The 14,701-nt window shown below is 40.7% G+C and overlaps 2 protein-coding genes across 8 annotated transcripts; one reads left to right on the top strand and one right to left on the bottom strand.

The window, feature by feature from the left end:
- Nucleotides 1–5: 5 nt before the first annotated feature.
- Nucleotides 6–3,752, bottom strand: LOC137139459 (lysophosphatidic acid receptor 6). Of its 2 annotated transcripts, XM_067526717.1 has the most exons (3): nt 3,597–3,726; nt 1,754–1,901; nt 7–1,285 (listed from the first exon to the last, which is right to left on the bottom strand). In XM_067526717.1, the coding sequence occupies exon 3, from the start codon at nt 1,190–1,192 to the stop codon at nt 227–229; it is 966 nt and encodes a 321-aa protein (XP_067382818.1). In that variant the 5' UTR covers nt 1,193–1,285; nt 1,754–1,901; nt 3,597–3,726; the 3' UTR covers nt 7–226. The 2 variants fall into 2 exon arrangements, with proteins under 2 accessions (XP_067382819.1, XP_067382818.1); XM_067526718.1 differs by lacking the exon at nt 1,754–1,901 and having other exon boundaries at nt 6–1,285; nt 3,597–3,752.
- On the top strand, nt 2,786–10,134 carry LOC137139462 (PHD and RING finger domain-containing protein 1-like). Of its 6 annotated transcripts, none has more exons than XM_067526722.1 (8): nt 2,786–3,360; nt 3,621–3,704; nt 3,799–3,932; nt 5,021–6,257; nt 7,736–7,832; nt 7,927–8,086; nt 8,310–8,732; nt 8,953–10,133. In XM_067526722.1, exons 1-4 carry the CDS (start codon nt 3,193–3,195, stop codon nt 5,211–5,213), a joined length of 579 nt encoding a protein of 192 aa, XP_067382823.1. In that variant the 5' UTR covers nt 2,786–3,192; the 3' UTR covers nt 5,214–6,257; nt 7,736–7,832; nt 7,927–8,086; nt 8,310–8,732; nt 8,953–10,133. The 6 variants fall into 6 exon arrangements, with proteins under 6 accessions (XP_067382823.1, XP_067382826.1, XP_067382825.1 ...); XM_067526725.1 differs by having other exon boundaries at nt 5,021–5,117; nt 6,064–6,257; nt 8,310–10,130; XM_067526724.1 differs by having other exon boundaries at nt 7,736–7,828; nt 8,310–10,134.
- The last annotated feature ends 4,567 nt before the right edge of the window (nt 10,135–14,701 follow it).

The raw sequence follows: 14,701 nt of genomic DNA, 5'->3' as shown, positions 1-14,701 counted from the left end.
CTTAATTGGTTCATTTTTATGGGGACACTCCTTGGACTAGACTGCGTAAGATCAGGAAAAATAAAATACACCAATTCTGATTTCTCCTTACTATTTTAATGTACAAAACCATACCGAATAAACACATTTACAGAAAGGTCTCAACTTTGAAGTTTTGAAGTTACATATACAGTACAGTGATGAGAAAGCATGTACAGAGCACAGTGGGCATTTGGAGCTGCCCCTCTCAGCTCACTGTAATGGTATAAACACCCCTGCTCCTCCTGATTTTCCCAAACAGCCATGTCATCTTTAAACGTTTCCAATTGAAGTGGCTGGTGGTGACATAGTAAAGCACGGGGTCCAGGCATGTGTTGAGAATGACAAGGGCCATGGTGATTCGCCTGGCGTGATAGATGGCGTCTGCAGAGGAGCAGCTCTGAATGATGTCCATGCGCCGGAGGACGTGCAGCAGATACACCACATGGCTGGGGAGGAAGCAGAGCAGCGTGATGACTAGAATGGTGTAAATAACCCTCACAGCTCTTTGAGCAGTTGTAGTCTTTATCGTAGAAATGCGTCTTGCAGCCAGTGGGTAACATATCAGAATGATTAAAGAAGGCAGCAGGGAGCAAAATATCAGGGACAAGAGGCTGTATGGCATTAAACGTGAGTCCCACTCAATCTTGGCGAAGTTCTCAAAGCAGTTATTGTTTCCAGATGTGTCTGCATTGGTCTGCAGAGGTCCCATGAGGATGAAGGCTAGTATAGCCACTCCAGAAACAGACCAAAGAACCACACTCACAATCAGAGAGAACCAGGGGCTCCGCTGCCTGAGGTAGGTATGGGGATGCACAGTGGCTATATAGCGATCCACACAGATACAAGTCATGAAACAGGTGCTCAGGTACATGTTGGCAAAGAACAGAATCCCTGTGACAAGACAAGTAATGTCCCCAAACACCCAGTTGTTCCGGTTGAGGTGGTAGTGGATCCTGAACGGCAGAATACAGAGGATGACGATGTCTGCCAGGGCCAGATTGCTGATGTACACACTGAAGGCTGTGCGGTGACTGATCCTGAAGGTGAAGACAAAGAGCGCGACTAGATTTCCAGGTAGACCTATGACGAAAGCTATGGTGTAGACCACTGGAAAAAGGTAGTACTGGTACTCTGCAGCGGGGATGCTACAGTTCCCCTCCGTCATGTTCATTGTGGCAGACTGTTTGTCAGTGTAGTCAAAAGAAATCAAAAGGTGTTGGTTGATTCTCGCCAACGCTGCAGCATCACAAACGCCTTTCTGGTCCTGTACCAACACACACATTTTTCCATTCAGACATTTTTTTTTTTTTTTTACTTTTACTTTTGTCACAGCCATAGAAACTTTTATATTAGAGGTCCGATTAACAAGTAAAATAAATTATATTTGTCAGACTTCTTAAAACGAGCGAACATGCCAAAGTGGAAATTTGTACAACCCAGTGAAAGTGAAGTGAAACATGGCAGGAAAACACCTGACCCAAAAAATAAAGTCATCAAAGTTGCACTTCATCTGATAAATGTTCCCAGTCTTAACAGTTATGTTAGTGGTCGATGTTACCTACTTAACAAAAGATTTGAATCAGTACTAAATTAAATGATGACTGATGACTCTTGGAAATGTGGAAGGTTTCCACCACAATTACGAGCGTGAAATAATTTTTATATCATTTCATTTGAAATCGTTTAATCCGTCACAAATTTAACCTGGACAAGAACATTAAAAATCACTTACCAAGTTGCTTAAGGGCTCCTTCACTTGAAGTCCAAACACAGAAAGTTAAAAGCACGCGAGATAAACCCGTGTTTTTTGTTGCTGCACTTCTGCGCAGCTCGTGTCAGTCTACAGTTAGAATTTCCACTGTATTTCCTGTTTAAGTGCACTGTAGGTAAAGAGTTTAGAGAGGGACAGGAAATTTTGCACATTTACCCCACACACTGCAGGATATTAGGCCTGCCCACTCTGTTATATCTTTAAGTGCACTGAAAAGCAAGAGTGCTGCCAATCTATAAATAAAAAGACTAGTTATCCAAGATACAAACATTATTTATCATAAATACAAATTATTCTAAGAGGAAATACTCACAAAACAACTCCCATGTGGAAACTGTCATGAACGTGTTTACCTCATCCACATTCTTTTGTGTTTATACACTGAGCAAAAAGAAATATACATTCCATATTTTAGAAATTGGTTTTCTGTCATGTGTGGCACTTTTCCTAACTCTGTTTCCCCTTTTCCGAAAACGGACCTCTCCACTTTCTGGGAACCATTTGCCTTCTATGTTGGGTGTTTTTGCTTTTAGAACAACAATGGAGGCCTGAGGCAAAGACGAACAATCCACTGTCCAGCAGGTTCTGGATCCACAGGTATTGTATTATGTGGTGAGTATTTTGTATTTTGAAAATCACCGCCTTATTCTTTAAACGAAACCGGCGGCTTATTAATAAAGTAGTTGAAGATTTAGCCTCTTTTAATCTTTTAATCTTTGTGAGTCTTTTAATTTTTGTGAGTCTTAAGCGTGCAAGATGCATCATTTCACTCTGGTGAGTTTATATGACGATTATGTAAATACTGTAAGTCTTAACCTATTAAATCTTCTTGCTGTCTGATCAGATTTTGCTCTGACATGAGTTAATGGGTCCTTATGAATTTACCCAATCTCCCAAGTCTTTCTCATTATGTTAAGAAATTGTAAACCGGAAATCAAACAAAACGCTTTTAGAAATGCTTATGACGCTTTTAGTTTGAAGGAATATTTCCGGAAGTGTGTTGCTTTGCGCGGAACACCGAATGATATAAACTACCACTAATGGTTATTTTAATATATTCAATAATATGCGAATCCCAGTTATTTCTTGCAGTTTATGCGATGTCATCCCGTAGCTTAATGCGAAAACATGGTAGACATTTTTTCACTAAGCTAATGTAACTTAATGCAAAGGTGCACTCGCTTATTAGTTATCGAGTGAGCTAACGTTAGCTAAGTTAGCAATGTTGTTTTCACCATCGGGAGTCACGTCATGCGAAGTTAACGGTAACGTTACAGAGGAGACTCCCACGCGCTGTAACTGTGGAGACGGCGCGACTGACTTATATGTGGTCGTTGTTGATTGATAGCATCCTTTATAGCAGCTAACATTAAGAGCGTTTATTACAGTCTCCTGACAGCATGGACGAGTCGTGTGCGCTCAACACAACCGATAGAGACGGATCACATTTAAAATTAGATTCAGACAAATGCTACATCTGCCTGAGTGCATTTGAAAAACAGGCCGTGGCTTCTCCGGAGAACTGCCGGCACATTTTCTGTCTTCGGTGCGTTCTTCGATGGTCCCAGGTAGCTGGATGCTTTAACCTTTATTACTTTAGGGCTGTGTTAAACCATATAACTAAGACCATTTATCAAGCAAAAATAATTGCAGATGTGTAAATTCAGCCCACAGCCGACTGGGCGATAATGAAGATCATTAATTGCAGCCTACTTTTCCGTGCACTTGTTACAATACTCTGCTTTTCTATGTACAAATTGTGTAGGTTAAGCTGTGTGAGAATGAAAGGAAAAATTAAAACAACCTGTGGCTCTGTCTCGACCCTCAGACATCCAACACTTGCCCAGTGGATCGCGTCCGTTTCTCCTTCATTCAGCAGATGCGCTGTCCTGGAGGGGACATTGAAAAGAAGGTGATGCTTTGCTGCGTGTAAAGGAAGCTTTCATGCCATGCATTTTGAAACATGTGAATCTGTGCTGATGGCTGAACTGTTTGTGCTGCTGCAGATTAAAGTGAGCACACAGAAAAAGGAGGATGACGGGGACGATGAAGAGGAGGCAAGCAACACTGTTATCTGTGAAGAATGTGAACGGAGCGACCGGGGGCACCGGCTGCTAATGTGCATACAATGTGATTCAGGGTATGATGTGCAATAACACATGTAGTGCCACGATGTGATGTCATCACTCCACCATCAGATGCCCTCCTATGTTTTATGATCAATTCATACTACAAAAGTTTATTTTACTATTAAATTAAATTGGTGGACCTTGATGTTTACAGATGACATTGTGATTTGTAGTGAGAGCAGGTGGAGGAAAATCTAGAGAGGTGGAGGTCTGGTCTGGAAAACGGGAATGAAGTTTAGCCGCAGTAAAACAGAATACATGTGTGTGAATGAGAGGGACCCAGGTGGAACAGTGAGGTTACAGGGAGCAGAGGTGAACAAGGTGCAGGACTTTAAGTACTTAGGGTCAATGGTTCAGAGCAACGGAGAGTGTGGAAAAGAGGTGAAGCAGGTTGGAACGGGTGGAGAAAAGTGTCAGGTGTGTTGTGTGATAAGAGTATCAGCGAGAATAAAAGGAAAGGTGTTCAAGACGGTGGTGAGACCAGAGATGTTGTCCGGCTTAGAGACAGTAGCACTGAAGAAAAGACAGGAGGCAGAGCTGGAGGTAGCAGAGCTTAAGATGTTGAGGTTCTCTTTGGGAGGGACGAGGATGGACAGGATCAGGAATGAGGACATCAGAGGGACAGCTCATGTTAGATGTGTTGGAGATAAAGTCAGAGAGGCCAGATTGAGGTGGTTTGGACATGTTCAGAGGAGAAACTGTGAATATATCAGTAGAAGGATGCTGAGGTTGGAGCTGCCAGGCAGGAGGTCTAGAGGAAGATCAAAGAGGACATTTATGGATGTAGTGAGAGAGGACATGAAGTTAGTTGGTGTGAGAGAAGAGGATGCAGAGGACAGAGTTAGATGGAGGCACATGATTCGCTGTGGTGACTCCTGAAAGGCAACAGCCCAAAGGAAAAGAAGAAGAAAATGAAATTATACGATTTAATTATAATATATAATTATATGATTTAACCCCTTTTTCCAATGTAGATCATCACAACACGTACGCTATCACACACCTGCAGAAACTAAAGGAAATACCTACATTTAATGGCGGCTACAGTTGCACAGTCATTCTAAAAGTGTTTCATCACAGTATTTCTGTCTGTTTTCAGGTATCATATGGACTGTTTAACACCGTCATTAAGTACAGGCCCTGAAGGTGACTGGATTTGTCCTGACTGTGTGGGCAGTGCTCATCATACAGATAAGGTTGGGGCAGCACTACAGGATAATTGGGCATCTTTCTGGTTCTGTTTGTCCCTTCCAGCAGTCCATGAGATTGAGCCCACTAGGAACCATTACTAGCCGATGTTGAGTACTTATACTTTTATAGCAGTGGCTTTCAACAACTTTATTTGAAACTAAGAGTACAATTTCAGTTCCCCTGCTAAACATCATGCGCATTCTGTTTTCTTGGCCACAACTTTAACCTGATGTTTTTTTTGTTTCTTTTTGTGACCTGATAGTTGACCACAACAAGCTGCTTCCATATTTGTTTTGCTCTGAAGCCAACGCTTTATCATGCAAGCTTCTCTGAAATCAACCAGCCTGAGTTCTTTTAAAAGCCAAATGTGTTGTCCTAGTTTTAAGATTTAGAGAGACTCTCGGTAATCAAGCCTTTTTCTATTTGGTTTAACAGACTCTGAATAATGTGTATCCTCAGCTCTTTTTCTCTTGTTAGGGACCTCATCCATTCTCCATGTGTAATTAATTTAGAAAAAAAGCAGCCTCCTTAAATAAAAGAACATTGTGGATTTTTTTTTAAGGTTTCTTGTTTGCCTGGGAATTCGAGCACTTCATAAATGAAACATATTGGTGTTACTGCACATTGTTGCCCATTTGATACAGACGCTGCATCTTTTCACTTTTCAAAGCATTTGACACATAATGTTTTTGATGTCCTTTACTTCTTCAAGTAGCTAAACTGGTTTTATTTAATATCACTCTGCATTTAAGAGACGTTTAGTAGCCAGGGGCCTAATCAAAATATAGTTTATACAACAGTAGGAGAGGATCCAGAGTAGGTCAACAGCAGTTTTTTTAATGGAATTGGTGGAACTGGTGGTACTGGTAGACACTGAGTTAGCCATTGGAAAGCACAGAAATTGATTTCATATATTTTATTAAATGTTTTGTGATTATTGGCCCTGCACAGGTATCTCTATCGTAGAGGAGGAGATCAGTGATGGAGAACTAATGGACCTCCTCGGTGAAGTGGATGCAAATGCATCCACCAGTAGTCGCCTTCGGTCCTCGACCTTAAATCTTCCAAGCAGCTCCACTGAACAAAGACGCAGCGCGAGGGTGCAGAGCAGAACGAACAGCAACCCTCGCCGCCAAGCCACCCAGGTCAATCTCCACATTTAATAATGTGCCCATTATTCATTTAACTACCCTTACGTTTGCCCTCCAAATTGTTCACATATGTAAGTAGGCAAAGTTAAAAGTCTTCGCACAATCACAGAGATTTAGCCGGAGAACCTCTCATTGGTTGTTGAATTCAGTTTATGTGCAATTCAAACCGATTATTGTAGGTGAAGCGCTGTGGCATTTAACCACACTTCCTGCTTTGCTAAATGCTTTTCTTAAATATGCACTGGTAAACAGTGGTGCACAAAGACATACACAAATAGACACACACCTCTTAACCAAGTCAATCAGCTTGTCTGCACAAGCATTTATATATTTGCATAACCTTAGTACGAAAAGAGCAGCTGCTGGTGTTTGTGGTTGCTGTCTAAAACAACATTTCCTGACCTCTGTTGATTTCATCTATGTGGGTTAGTGCTGCTGATTCTGTGCCTGGACTTAAATCAAGGTGCAAAAGAAGACAAGGGGTCAGTTAACCTTGGTTTTGGTTTTTATGACTTTTCAGAGACTTGTACCATCTTCTTCAGAGCATTAATACTGTTTTTAAGCTTGTAAACTGCTGGCTTCAGATGTCTTCACTTGACCGGACATGTGACCGTGGAGATGATGATTTATTTACTCATAGACATCTCTGTATTTAACCTCTCTTCAACCTTCACTTGAACTCTGTTGAAGCCACACCTTTTAATAATATATAATAATATTAATATAACAGCTGACTGCAAAAATGCATCCTCTTATTTTGAAATAAGGAGATTTCCATTTGCTTGTTTTGCTTTAATCTTAATGCATCTTTAGCTAGTACAGTTTTTAGATGGTACAAAAATTTTTAAGCCATTTAAATGTGAGGGCATGCAAACTTAGCCCTAAAGCTAACATCATAATAATAATAATAATAATAATACAATGTCCCTTCATTATCAGATGTAACAAAAATGGTCAAGGAATGTATTATAAATGTAAATAAGTCAAATTGATTAATTAAAAAATATAGGGATTTGTTAACACAGTTTTGTTTGGTTCAGACTTGTAGTCCTGTGGAAGGAAATTCCTTTTGCAGCAGAGCAGTATAAAAGAATCTAAAAAAATGACAAAGAATCATTAAGAGACTTGATGATGTTTGAGGTTTTGGTTATACACGATACAGTAAAATATTTTTAACAAAAGACATCCAAACAGGCTACTGTGCCTCTGTTACTGTGTTGTATTTTAGTCAAATTGCACAGTACAGTGGGCATCAATGGAAGGAGCACCTTAACCCTCTGGACTTGTGCTGGTGCCGAAGTCTGGAAGACCTAAATAAATATTATCAAATTCTGTTATTGACAGAACAAATGCAGTGAAAACCTTCTTTCATGAATGTACTGATTTATAAGGTACCAGACACAAACATACAATCTATCTGTGATGAATTATCGTGACCTTTTTTTTTTTTGTCTTTGTCTTGTCTTTTTTAGCATGTACCTAAATATCTGTTACAAGCTTCATGGCCTGCAACTACTACAAATGAACAAGTCCCAAATCATAACAGTGACTCCAGCCTAGCTTCTGTCAGTAAGTTATCAGCCGTCAGTTCACTTCCCTAAAGCAAAAAAGATTTCTCACGGTTTGGTATTTTAATGTAATGTTTTTTTTGTGTGCTACATAGAGTTAAAAAGACGGAAAAGATGAGAGGATGCTGCAAGACAGCAGTCTCCTCCTTAGCTGAAAGTGCTCCTGGCAGAAGTGACCACAGGGTGGCGGCATTGTGTTAGCGGTTGGGCATCACAGCAATGAAACTCATGGAAGAAATGAACCTCAACCTGCAGGTGTGCTATTTTTGCCTCCTTAAAATGTTTTATTTTCTGTTTAAAACTATTGTCGAATAGCTCTATTTCTGCCTTTACTGTTATTATTGTCAAGAAAATGTTTGAAAAGACAAGAACCAACAATGTGAGAAAAAGTTGGAAAAATCTCATTCAAAATGGAAAACTGTCAAATTAATCAAATTAAATACAATTATTTTTCAAAAACACGAACGCTGTCCTGCAGACTAAAGAGGAGAGGGACCATCCAGCTTGTTATCAACAGACAATTTAAACGCCTGAGCTCTGATAGTATGTTGGGGCATTAGTCCCTATGGTGTGGGCAGCTTCCACATCTGGAAGGACGCCGTCAATGCTGAAAAGTACATACTGGTTTTAGAGCAACATTTGCTCCATCCAGACATCGTCTCTGTCGGGGAAGAACTTGTATATTTCAGCAAGATGATGCTAAACCACATACTGCATCTATCACAACAGCATGGCTTCATAGGAGAAGAGTCCGGGTGCTGAACTGGCCTGTCTGCAGTCCAGACCTTTCATCATTAGAAAACATTTAGTGCATCAAAGGCCCAGGACTGTTGAGCAGCTAGAATCCTGCATCAGACAAGAATGGGACAACACTCATCTCCTAAAACTCTGCTACACAATGGTAAACATCACCATCTTCCAACTTTTTTGAGATGTGTTGCTGCCATCAAATTCAAAATGAGCTAACATTTTTCTTGAAATGGTAAAAATCTGATATGTTGTTTATGTTCTATTATGAATAAAATATGGGTTGATGAGATTTGCAAATCATTGCATTCCTTTTTTGGAATTGGGGTTGTACTTGTTCCATTTTCTATCCTTCATATCTACTTTGGTACAAGCATGTGGAGCAGTGGTGGCATCATACAATCAAAGACTCCGATTTCAACAGGGAGCCTTAATCGTGTACAGGATTCCCTCATCCGGCCTCTCTCAGCAACGGCGAGCCATCACCTAGCAACACCAGCCTGAGCTATTTTTCAGGATCTCGTTCAGCCTCACCTGAAAGGACGGTGCATCTGCCATAATGAGATCTGTTTCTCATCCTGCGATATTACTCTGATGTCCAAAAGCAGCTCACTGTATTTTTAAAACATTTGAACCAGAATCTGTGCTAGTTTGGGACTTAGAAATCATATACCTGACATTAAAAACATGTTCCCACACCCCACTTTACTTCTGCATGGAGTAATCCCTGATGTTACAGGAAAATTGTTATAGTTAATATGTATCCTGCCTTTAATGTGTGTGTGTGTGTGTGTGTGTGTGTGTGTGTATTGTGATTTAGTGGGTGGGGATGTAACAAGCCCGCAGCTCATCTTGCCCTACTTTTTTCCTCGAACAACGCACACAAAAAAAAACAAATGTTCACTTTCATTGGCCAGACATGTTTACTGAGCAGATGTGTTGAGACGAACAAAATGTCCTGGTGAGACACTATAAGTGGTGTAAAACCAAGCAAGTACAGAATAAAGCACTTTCAGTTTCTTGTTTGTTGGTTTTCTCTCAGGCAGTCACTTAGGATCACTGGATAGCAGTTTCTTGCGTAAACAGTCCATATTGTTTTCTTTATTAGGAGAAAGAAGGTTTAAATATTTTTAAACTAACCCTTTTTAAAATAATGATTTTCAACCTCTGACCACTAATAATTGTACGGCTGATAGCAAAAACAGCTTTTAATTACACAAACCTTTGCTGTCAGGTAAACCGCTTATTTGTCAGGGTCTTGAAAAAGCCTCGGTCTTTAGTTTAGAATTTAAATATCATGCTGTGACCTTTTTTTTTTTTTTTATTATTATTCTATGCAAACAGCTTGCAGATTTGTGTTATATCTCACAATAGGGTTGACATTTTTGAATAAATAGTTGCAGCTTGTTGGATGCTTAAAATTTGATGGAGATAATCATGTTTCCCCCAGATTTTAAAACTGTTCAGAGCCCCTTTTGTTTTATCTATCTTTTGTTTTATTTGTCCAGTGTGTAGGAGTATGACTGAATACCTGTAAAACTATCTTTATTTATTATTATGTGCAAAATAATTAAACCTAATAACATTACTTATCTACTGTTGGGAACAGTTTATTTACACTAATCTTGTACTTTAAAGTCGTGTGGGTTTTTGCTAAGCGGGCCACAAACTGCTACACTGTCAGCTTGACCTCTGTGACCCTGCTTTTGTTCCACCTTGACCATCACCTTGTGATGATGATTTAATTTGCTTTCGGGCATCTGAATATTTGATACTAGTCTAGCCGCCACAGTAAACGAGGCTTTAACCTGGCTGATCCAGGTTTGGCCCAGTCCGCAGCATCTCCACTCGTTATGATCCTATCACATTCTCCCGCACCGGAATCTGATAGTGGATGAGGAGCTCTGCCTTCTGTGCTGAAGGGCTTCTGCTTTACTAATTAGACATACTCTAAAATGATTAACACACAACTTAGCCAAGGAAAAAAGTTCATATTAGTCACTGCCTCAGAAACTGTTAGTACTGTATAGTTTGTTCTCAAAGACTGACTAAGTGACAGTAAAGTGCTAGTGAGTAACGATGTTCTGTTCATGAACTCACCACCTATTGCAGAATTGCATAAACTGTGTGTGTGTTATCATAGATTATGTCCGTCTGGCTCAGTGGTGTATTCGTAGGTTTAAGGCAACAATGGCACAAAGGGAAAAAGTATCATGCTCAGGATACACAGCCAAACTTTTAAACTGATCAGTTTTTGTTTGTGTCTTGCGATTTATTGACAACAAACATTAAGAATTTTGCCAGTCTGTGTTGGCTTAAACTGCAGCATGTTTATGGATGGACTCCATACAGTACCCTGTACAGCGATTCAAGGCACTGATGCAAGGAGGCTTATTTTGTGCTTTTCTATCCGGTTGATGACCTATTGGCCCCTTAGGTTTATCCTGTGGCCGTTTGTGGGGATCCCAGTCACAATGTTGAGAAGCAGTCCTTAATTTCTATGCAATAATAAGATAACTACAACCTTAATTTATGGACAATCACATGAAGTATTACTATTATGCAGTTTGAAGCTCTCAACAAACCTGCTCCAGTTTACTTCATTTTTCATTGGGCTACCTTTAGTACAACTACTATTTATATGCTTAGTTTTGAGTAGCGATAAAGTGAATGGGATACAGCCATTTAATTAGTGAGCCCCATAGGCGCCAGTAGACAGATTACCTCTGAGCCACGTGTTTATCCCAGTTTTCAGCCGATGTGCTAAACCAGGTTAGCCAGCTGCTAGTGTGTGTTTTGCAGGAACAAAATGAATTTAAAATAGACTTGGGAATACATGTCAGCGCTACGAAGACGCATGCATAATACAGAACGTCCATGCAGCAACTGTGCATGCCTCATTGGTAGTGGCTTGCGGAGCCTTGCACCTGCAGTCAGGAGGGATGCCATAACAAGCTGTGTGATCTGCAGTGAGACTTACGGCTCTCTGCAGCAGACCAAAGAGGGGAGCAAAAGTAGGTCACCCTCTTAGAGACCCACACATCTCTCCCAGTGATTCCACGCTGCAGTAGTGCTTGTATCTGCCATAAGAGGGCCTGTGATGGAAGCCAAAATAGAAGTTGACAGCTTCTTTGCTGTCTGTTGTTACTGCACATACGCAGTTGAGCCTCATCCCTGCTCCTGGTAGATGCCACACAGTGTTTGGGAACAAAAGAAGCAGGAGATGGGTCATGTACAGTCCATCACTGATATGATAGCAAGGCTGTCTGACAAAATCAGGGTCATTTTAATGTGGGGCTGTATACTATTGGACCATCCTCTGAATCCTGATATCAGTAAGTTAATATGCTGATGTTTTGTCATTAACTCTGTCCAACATAAAAAAAAATATTCGATATCCTCCATGTTATATTGAAGTTGGTTAATCTGTGCTTTATTTAGCTTTAGAGGTGACTCGAAGTCCATTGTCACTGTAAGACAGAACCGAGGTAGTTCTTTCCCACTGTTTCCAGTCTTTGTACTTAGCTGTGCTAACTGGCTGCAGGCTGCAGTTCCATCATTACACAGTTATCTAACCATCGGCAAGAGAAGCAAGCGAAAGCACTTTCCAAAATGTTAAACTATTCCTTTATAAAGCTAATAATTGACCATTTGTGACTGAGGGGCAGGTAAAAAAAATGTGGTCAAGAACACAGGCCTAAGCAATTAGTCGGTTATAAACAGTCACATAAGAACAGTTGACAGATATGAGCTGTCGCTGATGTAATGAAATCCACAACAGTGTGGATTATGCAGTGCGCACAAGTGCCAAGTTTGCTCTTAACCTCCTCCAGCAGTGTGCAATTTCAGATCAGCCGACTGCTGACTCAGCAGCTTCAGAAGCAGTAGGTGCTTTGATCTCAGATTAGTGGGGATGAAGCGAAGGCAGAGATGGTGTGTCTGAGTGGGGTGGGGGTGGGGGTGGGGCACATTTGTGTAAGAACACCGTACAGAGCTGCTGGACTGGTGGAGCACCTGGTTTTAGTGTCTCAGTATAGCAGTGGTTCTCAATCCTGGTCCTCAAGGATCCTTGCTTTGCTAGTTTCCCAACGATCTCTGTCCTACTCATCTGGATCAGGTGTTTTCAGTCAATCAAAAACTAGAAGATACCAACTCACTTGGTTTCCCCTTCTCCATTCGCATCTGAGATGGTATCGTCCAGCTTCTAATTGGCCGAACACACCTGATCCAGGTAATCAGCAGTGGACAGGGTGGGAAAAGTTTGAACGACGATTGAGAACCACTGTAGTAGAGCTTGTGCTGCCCTGTAGTATTTTGATCTTCCGGCTACGGTGAAACTCATATATGACCTGCAGAGGAACTAAAAGAACATCTGCAGCCACGCAGCAGCTCCATAAGCCTGTTAGTGAGCCATAGAGCAAAAATATTACAGTAATCTCTGCATGCTAACGAGCTTAATGTAACAACACTATCACGTTGATATTTGGCAGGTCATGCAACATGTTTACCATGCGCACAAAGACTCGCACAGATTATGACAATCTGGTCACTGGGCTCAGACATGTGAAAGGCTCCCACACTGAAACCAAGCAGCAAAAGTTGTTTGTGGTCATTTTGTGTCTCTTTGATGTTATTTTTGCTTTGCTTTGAGTCTCTCTGTAATCATTCTGTGTCTTTTTTTTTTTAATCTTTTTGCTGTTTTGCATCACTGCTGTCTCTCTCTTTGTGGTGGTTTTCTGTCTTATTTTGGTTGTTTTGTTCTTCGACTATTTACAGTAGAGGATCACAGATCCCCTGACCTCTTAGGCCCCTGGGCCTGTGTCTGGCTGTTTAGTCATCACCACACAGGAATACATTCTGCAAATATTTCAAATTGTGACCTGATGATGAGGCTAAAATAAAGTCAGTGTATATTTAAACTCAATCTAGGGGGGCCTGGTGACTGCAGAAGGCCACCAGTTGTGGCCCCACCCAGCCATCAGGAGCCACCTTGGTGCCTGGATAAAATGGGATTGTCATGTATTGTCATGACAATCCACCCGGTGCTTGTCGAAACTAAAAATATGAAAGCAACGTGCACTTCATCAATAGAACTCGGAGCCAAATTTTGTGCCAGTTTACCTAATAAGATGTGGGATATTTTACGCAAAAGTGTTTTTGTTTCATACTGTGGGTACTATGAATGTCTGTACAGACTTTTACTGCAATCCATGCAGTAGTTGCTGAACCAAATCTTCCAGAACTGACTAAGATTTGCTTACTGGAGCACAGTTAGAGAGTGAATCCTCTGAACTCTACAAACCACTGGAGCAGCTGATAGGATCTGTATCGATCCACTGAGATTTTTCTATGTAGTCAGTCAATGCTGGTGGTATTTATTGGAGACTTGGACGAGTAGATGAGATCATTTCCATTCACAGAGTGAGCTGCAGCCTCATTGATGCTGTGATAGGAGGGAACAATGGTGTTCTATGAAAACCTGCAGTCGAATTCCACGCAGGCGCTTTTTATCCAGGCTTTCCCACTTCCTGTGAATAAATAATAGTGTTGCTAGGGAAGTAGTGGATGCACTAAGGACCCCCCCCCCCCATCCTTTTAACAGCTGCATGGCAAAGTAGTAAAATATGTAAAAGTTTCTTTCAGATGTTTTGGAATCAACTTGGAGTAGTTTTACTGAGTCAGGCTTTTACACTGAAAAGATTTCACAGCAGTAGAACACGATGATCTGTGATGAAAAACATGCCACAGCTTATGAAGCTCAGGCACAACAAAGAATAGGTTTTTTTTCTCTTTAATGTACAAATATAATAAATAACATAATGCGAGTACAGATAATTGCCTGATTGGGTTTTATGTTGCATGTTTGTTACATTCCTTGTACACAACCATGTTGTGTGTTTAATGAAAGGAGCTGGGACGTCACATCATCGTCACTCCAGTTCTCATCCTCACGAGGAAGGCCGTGATGCGTTCACACGCTACCGGAAACATCAAAGACCCTTAAAATTTTGTGCAAAACTTAAATACGCTACAATATCTTAATGTATTACAATACACTAAATACTGTTATGTTATGTTTTATACAATCATTGAAGGTAAACGTAAAGGTATATTTATGATAGC

This window comes from Channa argus, chromosome 13 (genome assembly GCF_033026475.1).
Source record: "Channa argus isolate prfri chromosome 13, Channa argus male v1.0, whole genome shotgun sequence".
Lineage (NCBI taxonomy): Eukaryota > Metazoa > Chordata > Actinopteri > Anabantiformes > Channidae > Channa > Channa argus.
This window is presented reverse-complemented; position numbering and strand designations above follow the sequence as displayed.

Coding starts and splice junctions, on each gene's coding strand:
- LOC137139459 (XM_067526718.1), bottom strand. CDS start 1,192: ATGAACATGACGGAGGGGAACTGTAGCATCCCCGCTGCAGAGTACCAG.
- LOC137139462 (XM_067526724.1), top strand. CDS start 3,193: ATGGACGAGTCGTGTGCGCTCAACACAACCGATAGAGACGGATCACAT. Junction 3,361..3,620: donor GCGTTCTTCGATGGTCCCAG/GTAGCTGGATGC, acceptor CTCGACCCTCAG/ACATCCAACACTTGCCCAGT. Junction 3,933..5,020: donor TGCATACAATGTGATTCAGG/GTATGATGTGCA, acceptor GTCTGTTTTCAG/GTATCATATGGACTGTTTAA.